At 36.9% G+C, this 26,457-nt stretch overlaps 1 protein-coding gene across 1 annotated transcript; it reads left to right on the forward strand.

Annotated features, from left to right (window-relative positions):
* Positions 1–9,760: 9,760 nt before the first annotated feature.
* Positions 9,761–24,664, forward strand: LOC149284712 (cholinesterase-like). The gene is made up of 4 exons (XM_089496332.1): positions 9,761–10,478; positions 22,054–23,575; positions 23,836–24,002; positions 24,552–24,664. Exons 1-4 carry the CDS (start codon positions 9,761–9,763, stop codon positions 24,662–24,664), a joined length of 2,520 nt encoding a protein of 839 aa, XP_089352458.1.
* The last annotated feature ends 1,793 nt before the right edge of the window (positions 24,665–26,457 follow it).

Consider the following 26,457-nt stretch of genomic DNA (forward strand, 5'->3'; position numbering starts at 1 on the left):
ATACACTGACTTGGCTAGGCACATGTAGGGGGAAAGAGATGGAATATGGAGAAAGTGGGGCCCACTGGAAAGCTAATGTGTTGTGCTAAATAGGTCCCCTTGTCCACACATGGAGAATTTTAAGGTGGAGAAATCAGCTTCCATATCTAGATCCACAGTCTTCTCAGATCCGTCCATAGATTCTAGAGTTATATTACATGTAATATAGGACAAATGTGAAAGAATACTTCATGACCCCTCAAAGCGACTTCCAATATATTCATTTATAATATGTTTATATTATGTCTAAGTAGCATATAACTGATATTATCAAACAATTGTACTTTTTGTAACAGTTTCTGAAAATGAAAAACATGTAATTATAAGTTTTAGTTTTTTTAGAATTAGAGAGGTGCTCATTGTTTTTTGTACAGTACTTTGTTTAAATCTAATTTGTCAATGACCCAATAAATTATCTTGTGGTTGTTTTGGAGATTTGTCTTGTATTTTAAACAAATAAATGTAATATAGGTAAGCTAGATGGTGGAATTCCTAGGTGGAAGAGAGCACCACACAAAAGTTAACTGCTCAAAGGACTGATTAAATATATCCCAAACATGTACATACATGTCAAAGTGTACTTATTTCATAAAAGTTTGCTATACTTCATCAAACACACAATCATTAATGGTCAAACATGTCCATCAACGAAAAAACATGAATTAATCGTTTACATTTGTATATAAGATCATGATAATTACCTCTTTTGCAGTTAATTTGTGAACTACAAAACCAGTCGACACCAACAAAGAAAGCTTGAGTGTGTCCAACTCTCAGTCCTTTTGTGTACTTGATTTAAAGTTAATGGATTTATATTTTATACTTTCTTTGTTGGCGACTGGCTTTGTAGATCGTGGATTTTGAGTGCCGGTCAACCTACAGTTCTACCAAGGCATTTACTAGAGGGTTCTTTTTTTTTGGAAAAGATTGTGGTCATTATTCCACAAGCTACAAGATAAAGTTCTAATGGGATCTGGCCAGATGCCCAATAGCTACTAAAGGTGGTCAGTTTAATGCATGATTTGGTAACAGAAATTTTGCAGCATTGCTCCAGTCCTTGAATATTCTACCGTAATCTCTTACAACGTTGAATTCAACTCATGATCTAAAACTACAAGCAAGAAAGCCTCCAATCCTTAGTTCAGACACCCCAGTTCCCCGAACAAAGTTTTGCATGTGGATTTTATCAGATTCGAATAAACTGATCAGGTTTTAATTGTAGGCCAAGCAAAATATATTGAAAATGTTGGGCAGACTGGATGGACCTCGTTGGGCAGACTGCATGGGCCTACTGGTTCTTATCTGCCGTCACTTTCTATGTTTCTATGTAAAATACATTTGTGTTTGGTAACCCATTCAAAGCAACCAATACCGGTCAAATTTGTGAAATTCTTTTTAAAAATCCCAAGTGCCTCAGTAAGAGATCTTGATCAGTTTTATTACAACTGACGTGTGCATTGTGGTGGCTTAATTTCCATGGTTTCATTATCGTTGTGTACCTTCTAAATTCTAAGAAGCGTTTTTGTCTTTGGCTGCAATCCGTACAGCGAAAGTTTCATGGTGAGTTTTCTTTAGGTGTTGAACACAACTGAGTATTAGTTATTGAATAACTCAGTGTTGGGTACTTCACATCATATCATTGCTGATGATTTGATCATTAACAAAAAATATTATTCTATCTATTTATAATTTATTCTTCATTATGACTTTCACTGTTATCAATCAGCTCGTAAGATGCATGAAGCAAACGTGAGACAATTCTGAAGGTTCTAGGAGCTCCAGTGTTGAAGCTCATGTTCTTGGTGTAAAAATTGTGACCTCCCTTTTGGCCCTAAATATTATTTATTTTACTGTATTCCAAATTTGCATTCAAAGATGTGAACTTTACTATATATTATCTACTACACTTATCTTAGAGAAAGAGAAAACACAAACATATTATGATATATATATATATATATATATATTGTGATCTTCAAGATATTTTGAAACAATGCTTTGCTAGTCTTGCGAGAAGACTGATGTCATAATCTTCATTAAGTGACCAGAGAAGCTCCCGCTAATTCCTTGAGAGTGAAATCCTATGAAAGCTGTTTCGTCTTACACTTCTGGTTGGCCTTTTATATTTCACTTCTCCTGTTTACACAATAATAATTGTAATTTAATTACTTTGGAGGACTTAAGAGTTGCCAGGCAATTTAACAAAGCAGAGGAAATTCCAGCGGGTTTAGGGTTGTTTAGTTAGAGGAATTGGTTGGATTGCTGGAGAACTGTGACTGTCTCACTGGAATCAGGGACATTAAGTTGTATGCTAGGTTTACATAATATTTCATACAAAGCACCCATTTTTGATTCGTTTTCAGCAACGACATACTACTGCCCACAACAAATTTCCTTAATGACTTGCATTTTAAATTCTGTTTGACTTTAAATTGACCTAACCTTGGGATTTGGTTTGTTTGAAATATGAAAATGATCAAACTTTCCTCTATGGAGGTTTCATTACTTGCAGCATCTCATGCAAACATGTTCTCCAAATAGAAACATTTGATGCTTTTATTCATAATCTGTTGTAATGGATAGCTATTCTTGTCCCTGTTTGACTTCATCAACATCTAAGTGTCTTGCTTTGAATATCTATTTTTTATTCACGTATAAAGACCTTAAGACCGTAAACTAAATCTCAGTTTATGGTTCCTTGTAGTAGTTTCAAATCCAACTAACAGCTACCATTAGGGTTTGATTCCCATGCACTTGAAATCTGGATCCACAGCATAGAATTGGCCCTTAGATGAGCCAAAGGGGAAATCTTTGTATCAAAGTGGAAAACTTTTGATACAAACAATACAATAAATGGATACACATTAAATGTGGGCATTTGCAGTCACTAGGGAAATTTGTTGTGGGCAGTTGTATGTAGAGCCCTGTGCGGGGCTGTTTTTGGAAAAGCATCATTTTAAAAATAGCATAAGACTTTGCATCTGATGTTAAAATAAAAACATACCTCCCCAACCTCCCAGATTTAAATGGCACCAATTTCTGTCAATGTTTGTCTGAGCCACCCACCCCAGGATCATGGAATGATTAGGGAGATCAGAGTAGCTCCCCTAAACAGTCCAGGGAGCTGTGAAATTGATTGAGGCTTGTGCTTTTACAGAACAGACCTCAATCACTGCTTCCACGTGGCCTCCTGATGATGCACTGAAGCTGTGCACTAGGATATGATGTCATACCATGGTAAGTGCAAGGTCCTGCCCAACCTTGTCCTGTTTTGGGCACCTGAAATGTTGGTTGAATGGGAAAAAAATTAAACCCCTGGGCCAGTCTTTCTCTGCTGCATTGTGGTGGCACTGTATGTGGGTTCCTCTAAATGCCACCCTAAGTATTATGAAAAAGGCAAAAATTGAATGTTGTTAGTGATCTGTGCAAGTGCAGAGCATGCTATCAGACACATGTGCACTGGACTTCTTGGTGAAGCCACACCCATGAAACCACAACTTGATGGAAGCCACACCCATCAAGTCCCAGTTCAACGGAAGCCACGCCCATTGTCCCTAAATCACAAGATTCAATGTGGTCACTCTACTGTTATCAGAATGTTATGATTGGCTTAAATTATAGATGTGATCCTGGAATCCTGGGTATGCCCATATGAGCTAAGCTTTCTCTATTGGTTTAGGAAATATTATGTTGCGCATGATACTGATAAGAGTTAGTCTGAGGCCCCCTAAAAAAAAATCACTGGGTGGCAACACATAGGATGAATGCAATGAGAATAAAACACACATCAATAAAGCAGAATTTTAATAGCACTCAATAAAAAACAAAAAAAATCACTTTAATGCTTGTATATATAATGTATTGCTGAAAATATCACACCCTAATGCATCAACTTGACAAGGTATATTTCAGTGTTCTTAAAGTCCAGAATTTATTTATATACAATCTTTTTAGAATTAATTGAAACATAACAAAAAGTAACCATAGAATGGCCAAAAGTGGCTATAAATACACAACAAATATTGTTACTATCACCTAGTCCAGTGGTGTCCATTTTATTGCAATATTTTTTAAAGGGGCATTCTGGTGCTATTACCTATGAGCTAAGGGATATAACAAATAGCACAGCTGGGGTAATAACCAATCAGACTTATTGGTTACTTAGCCGTATTGGTCCAAGAGAAGATGGCATCTTTAGTCAATTTTTTTTCATATGATAAGCCTTCGGAACCACAAAGATTTCTTCCTCAGATAGAATTCATGCCAGAAGCCTCTTCTTCAGATGGTATTCCATCACAGGTATTACCTAAGTTGAAAATATGTTGCACCAAACTCTTCTTAATTCACATACCCAAGTCTTGTCTTTGTATCAGGTGAATCAAGCAGATGTCTGGAGGTAGTACTACAAGTTACCCCATAAAATATCCCCAATGTGAAGAAATCTTCCTGGTACTTTTACTATGGGATGTCTGGGACTGGTGGTCCCAGCAAGGTATCATGTATGTGTATTTATTGCATACTTTATTAATTATAATTTATTAATTAATATCCGTGAAGCCTCCTTTGTTTCTACAAGTTATTCATTTTTAATTACAATTTGAAACAGTCTAACATTCTAACAAGTAAAAAAAAAAAAAAGCATGTTTGATGTTTACATTCCAAAGGAGAATGTTGATGAAGGCAGTAAACAATTACACTTCTTTCAAAATGCATCTCGTTACATTGGTTAAGACCTTATTGAGTGTATTGTTCCCTCTTATAACTGTAAAAAAACTGAGAATGTCAATCACAGACATTAAAATGGAGAGTGAAATTATCTGGTAAGCCCCACATTCTATAAATTGCATAAAAATTACAGCAACAACACGAAGAATATTGAGAGCTAATAAACTTAAAACAGTTTGGGCTGCCCTAATGTGAGCTTTGATATTGGGACTTCTTGATCCTTCATGCCTTGTATCAGTTTCATGTGTCGGTAAAGCGATACAATGATGTACCTAGTGGTACAAACGAGGAAAAGTGTTAAACAGGGTCATGGGCAGCCAAGGCTCATTGAGGCACGGTGGGGGGTGAAGGCTGACGCATGTGTTTAAATCCAACAGACAGGCTACTGTAGCTCATATTGCTGAAAAAACACACAGAGCATCGCAGTTGAGTATGGGGCTGCTTAGCCGTTGACCAGTCAGGGTGCCCATGCTAACCAATGTCCACTACCGAAAGGGCTCATGGCATGTGAGCAGAAAAAAATGGATCACGGAGCAATAAAAGAAAGTGGCCTGGTCTGATGAATCATGTTTTCTTTTTACGTGATGTAAAAGAAAGCGTGATTTATCGTGTGTGTGTGTTTTTTTCGGGTGTGTGTGTTTCTTACATGAAGAACAAATGACACCAGGGTGCATCCATGGAGGCCCCACCTTGCAATTAATAGGACTTAAAGGACTTGCTGCTAACGTCTGTCCTGACCGGTTAGATGCCAACAGAGGTAATGAGAGCAGCCTTATGTATGCAACCGCTCCAGTACCTCCATGCCACCCCCCAAGGTCCATTAACATATGGTCCATGCTGTCCTATTTTTTGATTGGACACTGTTGGTCAGTGGATGTCTGTGTGCAACTCACCTTTCACTACCCCGTTGGAGACTACTTGTTAACTATGTGCTGGCCTGTAGAATAACGCTATAGGTAGGCCAACTTATAGACATTTCCATTTGATGGACCCTCATTTGTTATGGAGAATGCACTAGGAAGACTCACCAAGATAGAACCCAGAACTGATGGAATGAGAATCCTTGAACATATGACGTAAAATGTATTTTGTAGAAGAATGTAGGACTTCAACTTAACAGTAATAATTTTCAAACAGAAGTGCACAGAAAGCTGTAAATAAATAACATATAAATAAATAATCAATTAGATGATGTTTCAGATGCAAATTGATTCTATTACTATTACACACAATGCAAATATATTTTAGGAGCTGCAATAAAAAAAAAACTATTGGTTGTAAATTAAATAAAACGGACATAAATAAGAAATAAGAAACCCCTTTTCCCTTACATAAACATAACTATTATTTGATGTTATAGACAAGACAAAAAGTAACTAAAAAAAAAGTATTAAAAATGTGGAGACAAATTGCAGTTGTTACTGGTTTTAAGACACTAGGGATTAAAAAAAGACAGATGGACATTTTCATATTACATATCGTGTCCTATGCAGACACAAAAGTATTTGCTCTTTACAAGCCTGAAAGTACATACAACTCTCTCTCCTGGCGAGACTGAATTATCACAAGACACACATCATGTGATGGAGATTTTTCTCCTAAATATTCTTCTTCTCTGTCGGAGAGGAGAAACTTGTTACAATCCCCTGAGTTTATTATATCCAACATGTCGCACAAATATGTTCAGTAAATCCAAGCTGTGGTGCATTTATTAAAATCTTAAGTTATATACTTAAGATATGTAAGTATGGTATATGGATGCACTTTTCTGCCACTGATGGATGTTTGTGTGTAAGGGCAAGTGTGAATACGTGTGTGTATATGAGCAGGTGTTTGTAAGGGCAAGTGTATGTGTGTGTTTCAGAGGATGCTTTTCTTGTCCTTGTTTGACAAACCAGAGGTGATGTTTGTTTTTGTTTTTTTAAAGTAAATATATACAGTACTAACAGTAATATGTTTCATACCTCTACATATATACACACATTCATATCTGGGAGCTTCCAGGGTTTCTACTTAGGGTAGGCTACCTCTTCTGGGATGGGGCAACCTTAAATATATGGGTATTGGAAATGACCAAACACTCCCTGGAGCAAAAGGAATGCAGGGCTTTACCCAGAGACTTCGGTTCACCAAGGGAGTTCCCAGGTATGTACTACAAGACAGATTGTTAAATCTAAAAAGGCAGATATTTGAAATAAAATAATGTAAAAAATGTAGTTTATACTAATAGACTCCAAGAACACACACACACACCTAAAATTACTTCACACACTTTCTATAACATAAATATATTTTTCGTTCCTTCTGCCAGATGCACGATGTAGCTGCTTTGAAAATATCTTAGTACAAGCACACCGAGCTAATATGACATGTATTGCTGTATTCAAGACTTTGTTTGCTTTTATGAGAACCACAGCAATTAGAATGTGAAATATGGAAAAAGAGATTGAAATTGAATACCTCCAGATAACATTTTGTCTATAAAATAAACCTATTTTAAAAACCAAAACATAAAGAGTATTGAGCACCAACAGAGAAGTCACAGTTTTTGCTGCTCGAATAAGAACTTCCATGTTGTGTCCTCCGAGACCTTCAACACTGGCTTTCATTCGGTTCACGTGTCCACAAAGAGAAGTAATGATGGTCAAAGCAGAACTGAAGGACAGAAGAAAGGCAAACAATGAAAATATGATATAAATTTGTTGGGAGTACAAGTGTTTTAAGTTCAAAGGACGAGTGAGTGGCGTATTGCCATTTGATGTGTTGAGCGTTCCATTTAAGAGAGGTTCATCCATCTTGTTCCATACAGGAAGAAGACTGACTAAGAAAGATCCGAGTACAGATTGAAGGATAATCCATGGGGACATTTCTAAGAACTTCTTTTGGAGAATTATGTAGAATTTCTTGTTAATGGTAACTATTTTCAGGCAGAGGTGTACAGACAGCCAAGCACAAAACCAGAGGTTGCAGGATGTAATTGTTGAGAACAAAACTGGGAGTATTCCTTCAGGTACCAGACTCTTGTTTACGAAACTATTTGCTTTAAAAAAAACAATGACGTTTCTGGCAAATTTCAGCAGTCCATGGGATAGATTAGCCAGAGTGATGGCAAAGATGAGATGATTGATTAAAGGAAGCGTTTTATTTTTCCTCCAATTCATTAACGTCACTCCAAGAACGAAGATGTTTCCTGGAAGTGAAACCAGATAAACAATCATATCGCCGATTACTAAAGCAAGGGTTAGCATTTTGTTCATATGCCTTGGCTGCTTGGTAGAAATGGCTTCATTCAGACCTGGATGTTTGCTTTCAGAGGCTTTTTTTCATTTCCTATTTATTTGAACATAAAATGAATTTTATATACAAAATTAGGTTCATTCCATTGATGCAAATTGTCTTTCTGATGGACCATGATATCAACCACAGTGGTTTGCAAATAATGTACTTGTTTATATATGATAGGGCAAATTAAACATATCGTTTCCTGGTAATAATTTGCTTTTAGCATTACATTTAAATGTTTAGCTATCAAGCCATCATATGCACGTATTGTTACATGTAGGTTAACATCATTCTTTCCTATGCAAATTCATAGAGGGATTCATGAGATTTTTTATTTTTTTTTAATTAATTAACAAAAAAAGAAAAACTTTGAGTACATCGGAAAGCCCATACAAATAACATTTAAATTACATTTGTCCAAAAATAGTGAATTAGGGTTCAGTAATATCAAATACAGACAGGTTAAAAAATATAATACTTCAACAGCGTCTAGGTATATCAACATACAGAAAACAGACTAATCATTGTGTGCCCAATTATCACCAAAAGAGGCCAGTTCATTGAAGATTCTACCACAATCCCCTACTTATTCAACCCCTTGACTTAAAATCTGGTCAGCTTTGGAACGTTGAACCAACATCTTCATTCTCACTCATCTGCTCACTGTTCCATTCTTGTAGCAAGAGTATTTAAAATTGCTTTCTTTCCATGGTACTTGTTCATTAGTGTTGTGGACCTACTAGACTGGATCAAGCACAAGAGACTTTCTAGTAACGATGAAACCATCTTGGGCATCAGTGTCATTAGGATTGTGTATATTGGCAGATACATATATACATATATAATGTAGACATCAAGCTTTTTCTTCATTGGTAACACTGGGATATTTTTGGGGACATTTTCTTCGTGTTCCATTGGCATTCCATCTTTAACCTTCTTCGTTCATTGATATCTGAAGAAATTAGATAAAACATTGAATGATCATATAACCAGGTGTCCTTGCGCTAGGACTTTTGATATTTCAGTCTTACTTAACCTCCATGATTAATCATAGATTGAGCTATAGGAAAATAAAGTTTGATGAATGATTGTAATATAATCAGAGGTGTATCCTGGCTGGGCACTGCCTTAGGCCTGACCCGGTTTAGTACCCCAGCTGCCCGTGCGGCTTAGCTCCGTGACATATGCCAACGCACAAAATGAGTATGGTCATTTATGGAGGCTGTGCCAACTAGACCCAGTACTCCATAGTGTGTATGTGCCAGATACAAGGGAGATCAAGCTCCCTCCAACCGGCCCAAGAAGAATGTTTTGTGTTTCTCAGTTGTTGATTTAAATTGTAAAGCACTGAGAACTCATTGAAAAGTTTCACTAAGATATTTGAGATTTTTAGCATAATTTGTATTAAAACGTAGTTCAATATTACACAAATTATTATTGCCTGTATATTATTCGAACCAGCGTCTGTTTGTTTGTTGAACGTTATTTCCATGATTCCTAAGCAAAGTTATTATAAGCAAAAAATGTAAATGGAAGGTTAAGGGTTCTTCATTTTAACAAAGCCAAGATTTGCATGTTTCACGTCTGCTCTTTACTTTAGCTTATGTTTTTTTCTGCGATGTGGGAGATATAGGATACAATGTACACAAATAAGCAGCGCACATTTGCCGTGAAACGTTCTGGAGTAAGAGTCCGGTGGAAGGTCTGAGAAAAGATGTCGTTAAATGCCCTTAATATTGGGATAATAGCTTTTGATGTATTTGCTTTGGTGGCTTCAATCCCTGGAAACCTATTCATTTTTGTGAATGGCCTGGATTGGATACAGAATAAGAAACTCCATGTGACCGAACATCTTATATTTGGGATTAGTGTCTGCAACCTTTGCCATGGATTTCTGAAAACTGTAAGTTATTTGAATTATGTTTTAGAAGGACACGCTCACGGTGTAAATGAAATTCAGAAGTATGGAACCGTCATGTTTCTTACCGTAATGTCCTGCAATATCTGGTTTTGCACTTGGCTTTGTGTTTACTTCTGTCTAAAAATCGTTAACATCAACCAGCGGATGTACGTCGGCCTACAGAGGAATTTCAACAGGATATTTCCCTTTCTTGTTCTTAAGTCCATACTTGGCTCTTTCTTGGTGAGTCTGCCTGTGGCATTGGGTGATACATATAATGCAACTCTCCATGACTCTTACGAAACTGTGTCCGTCAATATGTTGACAAAACTAAAATACCTCTACCATCTACCAATCCACAGTACGATTTCCTCTTTGGCTTTTTTCCTGTTCTTCAGTTCGGCTTTGACCATCGTCATCTCTCTCTATAGACACATGAAGATGATGCAAGGCAACGCTGAAGGTTCTCGAAGCCCAAGCGTGGAAGCTCACGTCCGTGCAGCCAAAACTGTGACCTCTCTCTTGACCCTGAGTATTCTTTATTTCCCTTCTGTCCTCGTAGCTACTTTGTGTAGATGGGACTTTAACTGGTTACATTCATCATCCTGTTTTATTTCCATATTCCATATCTTGAGTTCTTTGACTCTAATAAAAGGAAACAGTAAACTGAACATGGCCTTAGGCAAACATTTTCCATGTTGCCCTTGTTGACATCCAATAATTTGTAAATTATTCGATGTTAACAGGGGCAACATATAAAATGTCTGCTTTTTTTTTTCTTTTTTACTGATTATTGGGGAAAAAATCCTCCTTTCTTGTGTCCCTGCTCAGTTTTCTGCACAAAACAGGCAAGGGCACCAACACTTTTTCTGGGTTTTGGTTTCTGTTGTTATATAAGAAAAGAAAAATGCTAAAAAGATAACATCTTGTCTGTTAGGGATACTTTTAAATAAAAAAAATTAGAATTATATAAACATAGAATAAGGATAATGAGCATTGTATACATGATTTGCACCCTTAAAATCAACCAATTATAACAATAATAAAAGTACACAGTTTGATGCTAAAGACAAGTTAGTCCTAGTTTCTGCCTTGCTTTGCAGATGACATTATGCATCACGTAAATGACATCATCATGACATCATCAGACAATATCACCATTATCAATGAGTTATTTTAAACAAATAAAATATTTTTTGTTTGCAGAATTAGCATATTCATTTTTTACTCTTTTGTTATTGATTATTTATATCAAGTATGTTTGGTATTGACAAAATATAGGGATTCCTTTTACCTATACCTATAATAGCACCTCTTCATTTTATTAACCTCAAAAAATGACTAGTCAAAGCAACATGTTCGATGTCATCTTGTACGTTGTGGCTTCGGTGACATTATTTCATAGGAACTTATTCATTCTTCTTGTGAATCTACTTGACCTGGTCATGTTGACATCAGATTGGCAATTCGTCTTTGAAGTAAGTGTTGGCAACCGTTTCCTGAAATGTTGCATTCCATTTTTGGGTTAAGGACAAACATTTCCATGAACAAGGACACCCCCTGTGTTTTTAGACAGAACACGTGGTACCGAATGATTGAGCCAAATAATATCTTCGTTCGATCAGATGTTCATCATTTTTGAAGGATTCTGATTTCCCATATATATGTCGGATTTAAAGCTATTTACGCCTCAGTTAACCTGATCGTTTTTTGGTGTGAACGTTATTTCCAGGTATAATGAAATGATTGACCTGTTTGTGGTACAGTCAGCATCTCTTACTACATAATAAAACTTTGACAAAAGGACAAACGCTTTTCACTCTTTTATAGTCTACTGGTTTAAGAACCGTAAAAATCTTTATAATTTGCTGTCTTGCTGGTGTCCAAGTCCATTTAGTGGCCAAGTGTCAAGCTTTCAGACCTCACGGTCTTCTTTCTATTCTTCCCTTGTAGGACTCGCAGCCATTAGGGAATTAATGGAGAATAATTTGAAGAGTATTGTTCTTTTAGGGTAGGTGAAAGCAGAAGAACAAAGTAGAAAGTAAAATCTCCCCCAGTTTGGAGGCTGAGTAATCAGCGTATCGGCTTATTTAGTTCTCAATTACAAAGTAAAACAAAACACAACAGGTTCAGCAGGCTTTGGGCATTGTAATCGATTCCATAGCCCCAGGACTAAAAGCTGAATGTGTTCTCCCTCTGCTCCAAATGCTTTCAGAGGCTGTGTTTTAACCCTTTTGGTCGTTATTTCCACAGGCAAAGGCATTAAGCTTATTAACACAATAATGCTGGGAACAGAGATGTCCAACCATCTAATTATGCACATCCCAAACTCTCCCTCCTCTCTAAATCTGAACCCAAATGCAATCATAGACTTCTATTTAAAATTTGAGATATATTATTATATCTTCTTTAAATCTATCTGGCTGTCCTTCTGCCTATAATTTCAATGGGAGCAGGGCTTTTATCATAGTTTGGGTTCCCTGCTATGTTATAGTTGAGCAAGTAGATCAAAAGTAACTAAAGTGCAAATCTGCAGATCATTCATAAAGAAAGCACAACATTAACCTGGAACATCTCTTCCCGGGACTCCCATTAAATGATGGCTGTAGATGTTAATTGGTTGACATTTTTCATTATTTTGGATGTACATGCGCGCGGACTGGGTTAATTTATGACTGCGGAGAAAGACAAAAATATAAACTACTCCAAAAACAGATAATGTTGGGTGGATAAGCTCCTTGAAGCCAAAATGTACATATACTTCTCACACTGAATGATGGGTCCTGCATTTAATGTATCTTCACATTTGCATGTAAAAGGCATGATTTGCTAATCATACCACTTAATATATTTGCATTGAAATGCAAGTGTAATTACACTCCAACAATGAACACACTCAATGTATAAAGGGCTCATATTATGTATATTTGTATGCATTCATTATTCATACATTTCTTTTTTTATAGTTCATGGCCCCGGGATTCGGAAAGTTACGGAAAATCACTTTGCTTTGATATTCAGTTGTTGTCGTCCCTTTGGTCTTTTTGTTGAATCTCACACAGTTTTCACCCCACATATATGAATAAAATAGATAAAAGTTAATCTTTATATATACTATAGCTGCAGGGGCGGGGGCAACTTCATATAAATGTCTTTTAGAATGTGATGTCATCAAAATCCCTGTGGGTGTAATGGTCAGGTGTCCCAATACTTTTGTCCATATAGTATGTGATTGTGTGTGTGTGTGTATATATATATATATATATATATATATATATATATATTTCTTTTAATGCTTTTTCTTTTTTTATTTTTCCTTTTTTCATTATATATGTCTCAATACATATTTGGTTAATTAGAACCCCACCTTGAAAGTTCAAGTTATAATATTAGATCAATATCGTTCATCTGCTGATTTCACTATTTTCTCCACACTTTTCCCTACATCCGTCCTTAAAAAGAAAAACCTGTATGATCAGTTATCTCATTTTTAACCGGACGGACCAGTATTTGGCCAGCCTGCTCCATGAATACAATGGTGAAAAACCCATTGTTTCTCTTAAAGTACTTTCACTCTTTAAATAAACTTGTAAAAAATCAAAGTGATGCTTGGTAGCTATAATAAGCAGTAATTCATGGCATATAAATGTTTAACCACTTAAGGAAATAATGTAGAATTAGGTTGATTGGACACGGGATAAGGGACATATAGTAATTGATTATTATTAAAATAATAATAATTGTAGAACCTGAAACGGAGATCATTAGGAGTTAAGTGAGTATGGAGGCATTACTAAGCATTATACTTAATGTGCCATTTTAATATTATAATTGATACAATTTTAATTACGTTCTATGTTATACAATAGTACAAAGCCTAAAACTATATTTAGCTTCTATGCCGACCAATCACTTTTTTGGAGACAGGGATTTCCAATCATAAACAGAAAAACGAAAACATTTGTTGAGAAAATGCCTTCCAAAAGAATACATTGCAAATATGTCAATGGCTATTATGGGTATACATCCTATTTTATATTTATTTTTATGTATTTTAATATAATTTTATTTATTTTATACAGGAGTCGTCTACTGGGATAAGTAGCAAATAACAGCTCTGGATAGAGCATTCTGGAGTTTACGGTTTCCGTTTATTAGTACCAAGGCACTGATATTATGAAAGATAGAATTTAGCAAGGAAGAACACTGTAGCCAATAAGAAGCGCCTCCTTTAAAAATTCCTATTATTAAACATATGAAAAAGACAGCATTCAGTACCAAGAGAGAGGTCACAGTTTTGGCCGCACTTATATGAGCTTCCAAGTTAGGTCTTCTGGACCCCTCAATGTTCTCCTGCATGTGTTTCATGTGGTTGAACAGAGATACGATGATGTTCCCAGCTGAGCTTGAAAACAGCTCGAAAGCCAAACAACAATAAATAGTGTAGATAGGTTGGGAGTAAATGTTCCTATGTCTTAACGTAAACAGGAGTTTAGCTTCTTGATTCAACGTAACAAGTGACAAATTCCGTGTCGTTCTATCGACAACATCCCAGGCAATAGGAACAGCCACAGAAATAGAACCCAAGAAGGATAGCAGGAGAAGACACGGAAGTTTCTTGGGTATAGTCCTTTGGAGATAGATGTAGAACCTCTGCTTGAAATGTACAATTTTCAGGCAGAAGTGGACGCAGAGCCAGGTGCAAAACCAAAGACTAGAAGACAGAGAAGTCAGGAGCAAAACCGACGATGCCTTTTGGAACATGCCCGTATTTGAGTTATCCGTTTTTAGCAATAGAAACACGTTTCTGTTCACTTTCAAAAGTCCGTGGAGGAGGTTAACAGCACTTATGCCAAAGATGAGCCGATCAGTCGCAGAATGTTTCTTATTCTTTATCCAGTCCAGGATATTCACAACGAGAATAAATACGTTCCCCGGAATGGACGGCATTAGAACAACTATATCTATGGTCATTAAAACAATGCTTAAGCTTGAAGCCATCTTGATTTTGTTTAAAGTATCTTCCCAACTCTATAGATCAGATGTATTAAATGTTTCACACCTTTTAATAAACTTTATATTGTGATCCTTGCAGTGGTTTTATGTGAAAATGAAATATATTTTAATATGCAAACCATTTCTGTTTAAAAGGAAATACATAAGGATGCATGCGTGTGGTTTGCAAATAGCTCTACGTACAGTAATACATTAGCATGAAAAATATCCCTCTGTATTCACATTAATAGAACTATAATACAAATCTCCATATTTAAGCAATGCCATCTTAAACTAATCACTAAAAGTAATAAATTTATTATCAAACTAGAAACCACCAGGCCCTGATGCAAAAATTCACCCTGGGCCCCCCAACTAACACACCCCACTAACGCAACCATGATCACACACACAGGTACACATTCACAATCTCACACACAAAAGTACACATCCATGCTCACACACACAATTACACATCCATGAAACAAAAACACACATCCATGCTCACATACAAAAAGTACACATTCATGCTCACATACAGTTACACATCCATGCTCACACACACACATAATTACATATCCATGCTCACACATACACAAAATTACACACCCATGCTCACACACACAGTTACACATCCATGCTCACACACACATACACTAACACAAGTAAACACCCTCGGTTTCACTGCGTGTCATGTGACATCCCAAGTATACAAACAACCAAGTGCAAAAATGGTGGGTACAGAACTTTAAGAAAGAAAAAGAAAATATCATACATGTGTGTCACGTACAAGTAAATAGGAGATACCGTAGTCAGGTAGGACTCCAAGACAGAACAAGTTCAGACAAGCCGAGGTCAGGATTCCGGAGAGCAGGATAGCCGATAAACGTAGCCGAAGTCAGGATTCAGGAGATCAGGATAAACGAAGAACAAGCCGAGGTCAGGATACAGGAAAACAACGTAGTCAGGCGAGCCGAGGTCAAACACAGGAATCAGGCAGGTAAACGCTATCTGGGTGCTAGCACAAGGCATAGACGACCATCAGAAGGCAAGGTGAAACTGGTCTGAGGGGTTTAAATGGAGAACCGCGGAGGAAGTCTGAATCTCCCATCAGCCCCTCATGACATCACTTCCGGTGTCTGTGACTCGCGGCCATCTTGTGGATGGCGTAATCTCCCTTCATAAATTCCTCCAGTATGTGAGTTCGCCACTAGAGGTCGCGCATGCGCAGCAGCAGGACGCCGTGTACCAGGAGGTCTGCCTCTCCTGCGCGGCACTTCAGAGGAAGGCAGCGGAAGCGGCCTTGCGGTGGAGGGGGGTCTCCCTCTCCCTCGTGGTGGCTGCTGCGGAGGTGGTTGTGCGGTGGGGGGTCTCCCTCTCCTCCGTGGGGGCTGCTGCGGAGGTGGCCGTGCATTGGAGGGGGGTCTCCCTCTCCTCCGTGGGGGCTGCTGCGGAGGTGGCCGTGCATTGGAGGGGGGTCTCCCTCTCCTCCGTGGTGGCTGCTGTGGAGGTGACCGTGCGTTGGAGGGGGGTCTCCCTCTCCTCCGTGGTGGCTGCTGTGGAGGTAATCGTGCGTTGGAGGGGGGTCTCCCTCTCCTCTGCGGCGGCTGTTGCGGCAACGTGGGAACCGAGGACAGGTGAGTAACAATGTGTTGGTATAAAATAGTATTGGATAACAAGAATGTCTTATCCTCGTTTTTCATAGAATCTCTTGTAACACCACGATGAAAACACAATTAATGTATCTGAAATATGATTTGACAAGAAAACCTACATGAAATGAGATCCAAGTATAAAACCATGCAGGTTGTGCAAACATTTATTTTCTATAATAATAATGAAAACTAGAACAAGTAAGAAATATATTATTGTCTTCACTGAAAAACATAGTATATAATACAATTGATCCAAAATCTCAATGTATTTTAACAATGACTAGTAGCACTAACTTTGGAATAAATATGAAGAAACAAGAAAGTAATGCCCTCTTGAGTTTGAAGGCTGTCTATACAACACAACACTTATAAACAAAAATCTAACACAGCTTTAGACATGCCTATTCACAAACAGTCAACCTGATGTTATGTGAATGATGTGATTCAACTTAAATTGCTAGGCCATCGCTATCTTATATGCACTATATGGCCAAAAGTATTGGGACACCCGACCATTACACTAACAGGGATGTTTATGACATGGCATTCTAAATAAATAGATATTAATGTGAAGTTGCTCCCTCCTTTGCAGCTATGACAGCTTCCACTCTTCTGGGGAGGCTTTCCACAAGATTTTGGAGTTTTTCTGTGGGGATTTTTCCCATTCATCCAGTAGAGCGTTTGTGAGGTCAGGCACTGATGTTGGATGAGAAGGCCTGGCTCGCAATCTCTGTTCAAGTTCATCCCAAAGGTATTCGATGGGGTTGAAGTCAGAGCTCTGTGAGGACTGGTCAAGTTCTTCCATAATAAACTCATCCAACCATGGCTTTATGGACATTGCTTTGTGCACTGGGGAAAAGGGTCTTACCCAAACGCATTGTCCAAAATGTCTTGGCATACTAAAGGGGACATAAAGTACACACTTGATAAGAGTATGCTTAAATGCAACAACAGTTTGCTAAATTTTGGTATGCGTTATTTAGTTTACGGTTTCCCTTTACTAAGGCCACAGAAGTAAGGAAGCGAATAATGGAAATTATAATGGAAATTATAATTTTGGGAAACATACTATGTTGCATAAAGTTTATAGTTATCCCAATAAAATATAAAATGTTCAGGATTAAGATTGAGGTCACTGTTTTGGCTGCACGGAAATGAATCTCCATGCTGGGATGCCTAAAACCTTCGGAATTGTCCTGCATACGTTTCATGTGTCTGTAGAAAGAAGTGATGATGGCCAAAGTGGAACTGAAGAATAGAAGAAAGGCCAAAACACAATGCACATAAAACATCTGGTAATTAAAAATAAATATTTTCTGAACTTCATTTTCAGAAGCAATATTTTGAGTAGAAGAACTGTTTGGTAAGTTCGGTGATGGTCCGTTGGCTACGAACATGTCAATGGATATACTAAGGAGACTCCAAAGTACAGATGAAAGGAGAACCCATGGAAAAAGTTTGTGAGACTTCCTTTGGAGATAGACATAATATCTTTGATGATAGTTAACAATTTTTAGGCAGAAGTGCACACAGAGCCAGGTACAAAACCATAGGCTGCAGGACGTGAGAAATAAAAATATACATGAAGACAGTTTTTGGTATCCATGTTTTAAACTTTTTGTTTTCATCATCAGGGGAAAGACATACGGGCCAATCTTCAAGACAATATAGGAAATATTCCAGAAACTGATTCCTGACACAAGCTGATCCGTTATGTGAGCTCTCTTCGTTTTCATCCAGTCCTTCAGATTTACAACAAGAATAAAAATATTTATTTGGGTGGAAGAAACCAAAACAAGCACATCAATGCTCATGAAAACAATAATTGTGATGTTGGACATTACGCTTTGATCCATGTCCTCCATGCTACACTTCTGTGGCTCCTTCAGCAATGGAATGGAAAGGACTTATTTTGTGGTTGCAATATAATTCCTCCAGGATGCAAATTTCGCCTGTATGAAATTGAAATCTACCAATGCCCATTTTCATATATTAACATATTAAGGTTAAGTGGCTTGATCAAATGTACATGCATATCCAATCACATTTGCATTAATATTCTAAACTAAAAAAACCCAAAGAAGATATTTTTGAATTTAAGTAATCCAGTTATCAATATATGTATTTGAGTAATAGTCCTTAACGAGCACAAAGACAAAAGGCAAAATTCTCAGTTAGCTCATTATTTAGTTTTCTCTTTCCTTTTATTAGGATAAAGGGGGCAAGAGAGTTACAACCTGACCCTAACATGAAAGCAAATATAATAGGTTAGTATTGCAAGTTCCTGATGCATACAGTAAAAAACAAATGAAATATAGAGTATTTAGAATCAACATGGATGCTATGGTCCTGACTGCAGAGACATGAGCTTCCACGCTGGAGGGTCTGGTACCTTCAGCATTGTCCCGGACACGCGTTAAGTGTCTATACAGGTAAATAATGCTTGTCAAAGCTGAACCGAAGGACAGGATAAACGGTATAAATATATAGAAAACACTGTAAGATTGTACTGATAAGGAATTCCCTTCAATGTACTATTCATAGACACGTTATGAGAAGAGCAGCTATAGCTTAGTGAAGAACTATTGACCATATACCACTTCATATGAATATTAAATATGACACTCCAAAGCACAGATAAAAGGAGAATCCATGGAAGAATCTTGGGAAAGCTCCTTTGTAGATAAATGTAGACTCTTTGATTGATACCAACAGTTTTAAGGCAAAAGTGGACAAAGAGCCAAGTCGAAAACCAGAGGTTGCAGGAAATCACAAAAAGCATTAAAAAGGAAACAAACTCTTGCAGAAATGCCGGCAATCCTTTGACTTCAAAATAAGTGTACATACTGACTTTTAGGACTCCATGAAGAATGTTACAGAAACTGATTGCACCGAGCAGCTGATGAGTTATACAAAGTCTCTTGTTCTTGACCCATTCCTTTAGAAACACAACAAGCATGAACATGTTTCCTGGGACAGAAAATAATAGAAAAGCTATCTCAATGGCTACATAAGGAATATGTACGATGATGCCCATCCTCAATATATTTGCATCTGTCCCTTTGCTTCTTTAGTCAGATCACTCTAAACTCATTATTTTTTCCAGGGTTGCATTTATATTATGATCTGTCTGGCACCTAACCGCTGGGGGGGGGGGGGACTAGATTTGTTTTGAAATTTGATTTAATCCAGATGCAAATAATTCCTCTATGAAATATAAGATTGTAACCAAACCAAGTATGCTATGCCAAGATCATTATGCATCATTCAAATTTGACTCATTAACTTCCTAAACATCACTGGGACAATGCATCGTAACCACATCTCAATCATTAAATTACATTAATAAGCTTTGCATAAAAGCTGCTATGTTCGTTACCTTTTCTAATAGGGCAAGGAACGGCGCTCAATGAGGGTAGAGTTCCATGAGAATTATGACATAATACATACCTGTTGTTATGAAATAATCTATAGATAATAGTCTAGATGTCATGGCCTTTCATCAGTAATGGAGTCAAGCTACAGAGGGGCTCCCTTGATTTTGCATTATTTTTTTCCTTAGCACTATTAAAATAGACAAGAGTAAAAATGTAACAACATTAAGGTTGGCGATATGCATAATTGATAATAACAGACATTAAGATATACTAGAACAGAACAATAAGAGGACTGTACTAATCCAGACGTATTGTTTTTTAACAGGTTACGGGAAAATTAGATAGTAGGAAGGAGGTTGAGTGAACATAAAAACGTAACCTCTTATATCCAGTCGTCAACCACACTTAAGTCATTTGGGACCCGCCAGCTTTAAAGTGTGCCTGGGCCGACTTGTCATCCCCAGTCTGGCCAGTTCATACATTTAACAAAGTGGGTTCTACCAGAGACGTATCTTGGCTGGGCCCCAGCAGCTTGCTACCACTTCTCACTGCGCCAGTTTATGTATTTAACATAAGTGACTGTTTTCAGAGATCATGGTTGTCTACCATGTCTAGCGCCTGGATACGTGCAAGGTCACTGGAGGTTGTGTTATGTAAAGACAATGTTCCATAGTGTATATGGGCTGGTTACAAAGTATATCTCAAATTTCCCTAGCCAGCCCAAGGAGAAGTGCCACGGCAGGGAGGCTGATTGCCCAGTAGGCACCCAGCTATGCGGCAAAGGGGCATTTTAGGCCTAGGCATAGTCGGCCTGGACGATAATATGCCACATGCTGCTACAGATATTTTAATTAAAAAGGGATCAATTTTTCTTCCTTAAACAAAATACGTGCTTTGATCAGTATGAACATATGAAAATAAAATTGCCTTACAAACATGCAATATTACAGAAGGGATAATAAGCCAGAGAGATAAGAGGCGTTTGAGGCTAGTGACCTTTAGTAAATAAGCGTAAATTGTTACTCAGTAACATTTTATTGCCTATACTAGCAAACCTATAACTTATACTTTGTTTAATATTATTGGTCCATAAGACACAAAAGGAGAAGCCCTAAGTCCTTATTTGAGAAGACTGAGACAAACAAGGCACAAGCTTATTTTGAAAACCATTCAAGTAAGTAAATATTAATAAAAACATTTTTTTTGCCATTCTTGAAGAGGTAATAAAGAAGGTAATGTTTGTGATACTTTTAAGTGGACTGTTAAGACCTCTTTAACATGTAAGGCAGATTAACAGTGTGACTTCTCAAGACTTTTTTAAATCAAGACTTAAATTGTCTATTTCAGTTATTGGAAGCAATGTAAAAATGATCTAACTAATGATCTAAATGTAAAAATGATCTATATATATATGTCTTATAACAAGATTCCAATAAATTAACCTTGTTTGATAAACTATTCCTACATTGTTGAAAACATGAATATTGTTTAATAATAAACCTTGAACCTTGGGTAGTTAAATATTAATAGAATACATTTCACTCATGAGGTTGTAATTTTACTATCATAGTTTTAAGGTGATTGACTAGCATCAATTGTACTTGTTATTTTAAATGAAATCTTTATAATAATGCTGATGGAGGTAAGTGATATATACAGTATGTAAGTGGTGTGAGATGAAGTGTGTGTGTTAGAATGAGTTTGTGTGTTAGAATTAGTTGTTTAGGGTCAAAGGTGGTGCTGTGGGACATGTTACTTGATAACATTGGGGGTCCCTGGGGCCCTCTTCTTTCTAGCTATGCCCCTGTCTACCTTTTTTCGCAAATATTTGTTTTATAACAACAGCTATAAACAGTAAATAAAGATACTCTCCCCGCGTATTGCGGCACCCCGTCAACGTATTTGTAGAAATACTTAAAGACAATCTTTTTTCAAAATAGGGCACACATACGTGTGAGTGCATCAATACCCTTATATTTTGCTCAGTTGTTCAAGCTTCATTGTTGTCATTTGGACATATTTTTCACATATAGTACTCACTTTGCATACAAACTAAATGATTTCTCTTTATTTACTACAGATTTAATTATGTTGAAATCTAGAATGAAGATGCACTACCACCTTGGTCTATGTCTCCTTGCAATATCTGTCTTTGTCATCAATACCCAAGCAGAAGAGGATACCATTATAGAAACAAAACAAGGGAAGGTTAGAGGTTTTTACTTACCGGTGCCTTCAGGATCAGTTATAGCATACCTAGGAATACCATATGGTGAAGCACCTATTGGTGCTCAGAGGTTCAAAAAGCCAGAGCCACGGAAACCATGGCAAGGGATTCATGAAGCCACTAAATATGGAAAATCCTGCTATCAGACAAGAGATGAAGCTTCTGCAGCATTCCGTGGCACAGATATGTGGCAAGTTAACAATGAAATGAGTGAAGATTGTCTGCACTTGAATGTCTGGGTTCCATCAACCAAGCCTAAGTCTGCACAAGTTATGGTCTTCATTTATGGTGGGGCCTTCCTCTCAGGCACTTCATCTTTAGATATATATGATCCAAGTATTTTAGTCTATTCTGAAGAGGTTATTGTGGTATCTATGAACTACAGAGTTGGAGCTCTGGGGTTTTTAGCATTACCAGGAAACATAAATGCACCAGGTAATGCTGGTTTATTCGATCAGAGATTAGCCTTACAGTGGGTTTATGAGAACATTGCAGCTTTTGGAGGGAATCCTAACACCATAACTCTTTTTGGGCATAGCTCTGGGGCAGCTTGTGTGGGCTTCCACCTACTTTCTCCAGGAAGTCAAAATTATACTAAGAGGGCCATTGTCCAAAGTGGTTCCGTCAGTGCACCGTGGGCTATCAATTCTCATAAAAGAGCCAGAAGGCTGACATTAAAGTTAGCTGAACTACTGGAATGTCCTACTGACGATGATAATGCAATGATAGCTTGTCTTAAAAAGGTAGACCCTAAGGATATTGTCAAAAAACAGGTTTTATCTGAGACCGAGCATCCCTATGCTCTTACGCGTATTATACCTGTTGTTGACTATGACTTTCTGAGTGACACTCCTAATAATTTATTAAAGCAAAGCATTAGGGAAATAGATGTTTTAGTGGGAGGGACCAAAGATGATGGAAACCCATTTCCTATATGGGGGGCACCTGGATTTAGCAGAGAGCACGACAGTCTGATTACCACAACACAACTAGTGGAAGGGCTGGTCAGATACTTCCCATCGGCTGGTGATCTTGGAGTGGAATCCATTGTGTTTGAATATAAAGACTGGGAAGATGAGGACTGCCCTGAGAAAAACCGTGAGGTCATGGAACTCATTTTACGAGACTATTACATGATCTGCCCTATGAAGTATTTTGCCGATGAAGTTTTCAAGCAAAAAGCTAAAGTGTTCTTTTACATATTTGACCATCGCTCTTCTCAAGAGGTCTGGCCTGAATGGATGGGAGTTCTTCACGGAGCCATACTACCATTTATGTTTGGGAAACCACTAATTGCAGAGAGGAATTTCACTGAAGAAGAGAAATCTTTGAGTAAAAATATCATGAAATTCTGGGCCAACTTTGCAAGACATGGGTATGCTATTTTGTAAATATTTTTTTTTTATTATTTTAGCTCCAAGATATATATATATATATATATATATTATAATTTATATATCCCTGTAAATAAAAGTTTGGTTTATCTATTATTTATTTCATATGAACAGATTATGCAAATATAAATTGCTTCCTTGCAATGAAACGTCATTTGGATTTTGCAGTTTTATGATGTCGATATATCTATATTCTCAGATATAAAAAACCTCTCATTTTTATTATTTTCTTTTATTTCAGAACACCTCATGGTGACAGTGAAAAAGACTTCGTTTGGCTTCCTTACAAAAAAGAAGAAGAAAAATATGCAGTGCTGAAAGCAAGCAACTGGGAGATCCACCAAAAACTGTACTCTCGCCGATGCCAGTTTTGGAATTCCTACCTCCCAAAACTTGTGAGAAAATTAGGTATGTAAATTAAGATGTAAAATTATGCCTTAATTCTTAGATATTTATGTAAAAGACCAGTATGCACCATGGGCATTAAAAGCCTTGATGTCCACATATGGACATTTTGCCTGCCTCTGTCTGGCTGATTCCTGGCATCTTCTGATAAGTCATCTGGTGGTCACCAGAAATTCCGGCTTGACTTCAGCTCACAAGCAGTTCACTCAACAAGGAACTCATTCATCATCGCACCATAGGCTCCTACCCCATACTTTTTAGAGATAAATACATTGTTTTTCAAGTTTAGTTTTTTTATACTGTAGAATATTTCCAGGAAATAAGATGCATAGATTATCTTTTTATCTGAGTAACAACCTGGTTCTTACCAAAGTTTGTAACTGAAAGACATCAGTGTCTTTTTCTACATATAGAAGCTGATGTAATTAGTAATATAATATAATTGTGTCAATGAATTTTCCTACGTTTTATAGCATTATTATGTTTTTGTTTTTTTATATATTTATTCACTAGAGTGTTAAATCTATATAAATATTAATAACATTATTACAGGAACAAGTGGTGATGGAAATCTATGGAATTATGAACAGACATATGACCCAGGATGCCAGAGAGAGAAGTATCTAGGAGAAGAGCTGGATTCATGCAAATCACATCTGAATTGAAATTATTACGCAAAGTGTACAATCCATTATTTACAGAGCTTGTGTAATTCAAGCCTACGCTTTAATAAAAGATTAACAACACTTTTTTTGCTGTCTCCACAACTAATCACTGTTACTCTTAGTAAGTCATAGGACTTCCCAAAATCAATGTAATAAGCCAAGGGATATATGGCATTTTACCCCTTGAAAAATTATTGTATGAGTAAATGTGTTGAAGAATATATCTTTAAACATAAGTTTTTTTTAGTCAAATAAAAAGTTATGTCACCAGCTTTTTACCTTTAATTCCTTTTTTGGTAAATATGAAGACATTATTTTTATAGTTTATCCTGCATTTGCTAAGAATTAGAATGCTATATTTAAAAGAATAGAAAAGAATGGAAACAATGGGTTATGATTATGGAGTCTGATGCATACAAAAAAGATCAAAGTATAATTGCTCCTAGATGGGGAAACATGCCATAGGTTGGTAATTAGTACCTGTTATGAATCTCTCTCTTTCTTGCTCTCCCTTTTTTTCTCTTTCTCTCTCCTCTCTCTCTCTCTCTCTCTCATCTCTGGTCAGCACTCCATACCTATTTTTAGTTTTGCAGCTGATATTCTTTCCATCCACTTTCTTCATCTGGAGAACTCAGAAGAACACCTTCAATTTCTGGCCCACCCATACCTTTTAGTTTTTCTGGATAGCCGTCCCTTGTCTTTCAGTTATTTATAATACTTTCATAGTTATGGTGACTTCCCCAGTGCTTGTATACCTGCTACAAAGACCTCAAACCATTACTCGGTCCTTCATCTTGTCTTATATTTATGATAGCCCAATGCTGGTCCCATTCAAATGTAAATTTCACCACTATATTAACCCCAACTACTTCTGTTGAAAAGCTGTTCCCCTTATCCACCATACTTCCAGTAACGAAAACATTACATCGAACACTAGTGTTAGAATACTATGAACTTTTCCATACATGCATTTTCTCTAAAATTCTATTGAATAGGATTTTTTGGGGGCATATTTGCATATTTCTTGCCTAACACGGTTTGCAAGGTGATACAAGCTGAACTTTGCATTTAGAAAAAAAACTGTTGAGTTAAAATGTCACAGAGGAGGGGTTGAAGATAGATTTTGGGAGATGTTCATTACGATCCTCAAATACTCAGTAAGAGAAGACTGGTAAGTTCTCTTAGAAATCATTTAAAAGTTTTACTTGTTTTACAAGTAGAAATCTGTACTATCTTTATAGTAGATTATGTCTTTTGTAAAGCTGCGAATGTTCTGGGACATTTAAATATTATTTTATTATTATTTTTATTTTAATGTTTCTTATATATATATATATATATATATATATATATATATATATTAGATCTGAAGAAAAGACCTCTGGGGTCTAGAAACCTTAACTAACCTGACATCTTTTTTAACGTTGGTCAATCAAAAGTTATCGACTTTAATTCACCCGCAACTCACTATTTACCGAACAAATATCACAATGTCCCTTAGCTGTTATTATTGCAAACTTGTCCTTAAATTAACTTGATGATGACGCAGGTATGACTGCTAAAAATAAAAAATGCTTTAAAAGTTAAAAGTAAATTCATATTTAGCTTTAAACCATTTTAAATTTAGCAAAATACTATGTAGGCACATAAAAAAGTATGCATGGATTTTCAGGTCAGTTTTCCTATGCATCCCTAGGAGAGCGGCTCTAGACCAGTGCTTGCACAGAGCCATGACAGATCCATAGACACGCTTATATTGAGCAAGGGCTTGTGTGCATGTGCAAGCATATGCT

This window comes from Sceloporus occidentalis, unplaced genomic scaffold (genome assembly GCF_023333645.1).
Source record: "Sceloporus occidentalis isolate IW3139 unplaced genomic scaffold, rSceOcc1.0.p SCAF_89, whole genome shotgun sequence".
In the NCBI taxonomy this organism is placed as follows: domain Eukaryota; kingdom Metazoa; phylum Chordata; class Lepidosauria; order Squamata; family Phrynosomatidae; genus Sceloporus; species Sceloporus occidentalis.

Bases quoted from the DNA above. Each gene is read 5' to 3' on its own strand.
- LOC149284712 (XM_089496332.1), top strand. From the start codon at position 9,761: ATGTCGTTAAATGCCCTTAATATTGGGATAATAGCTTTTGATGTATTT. The intron at 23,576-23,835 runs GTATGCTATTTT...CTTTTATTTCAG, and splicing joins GCCAACTTTGCAAGACATGG to AACACCTCATGGTGACAGTG. The intron at 24,003-24,551 runs GTATGTAAATTA...ACATTATTACAG, and splicing joins AAAACTTGTGAGAAAATTAG to GAACAAGTGGTGATGGAAAT.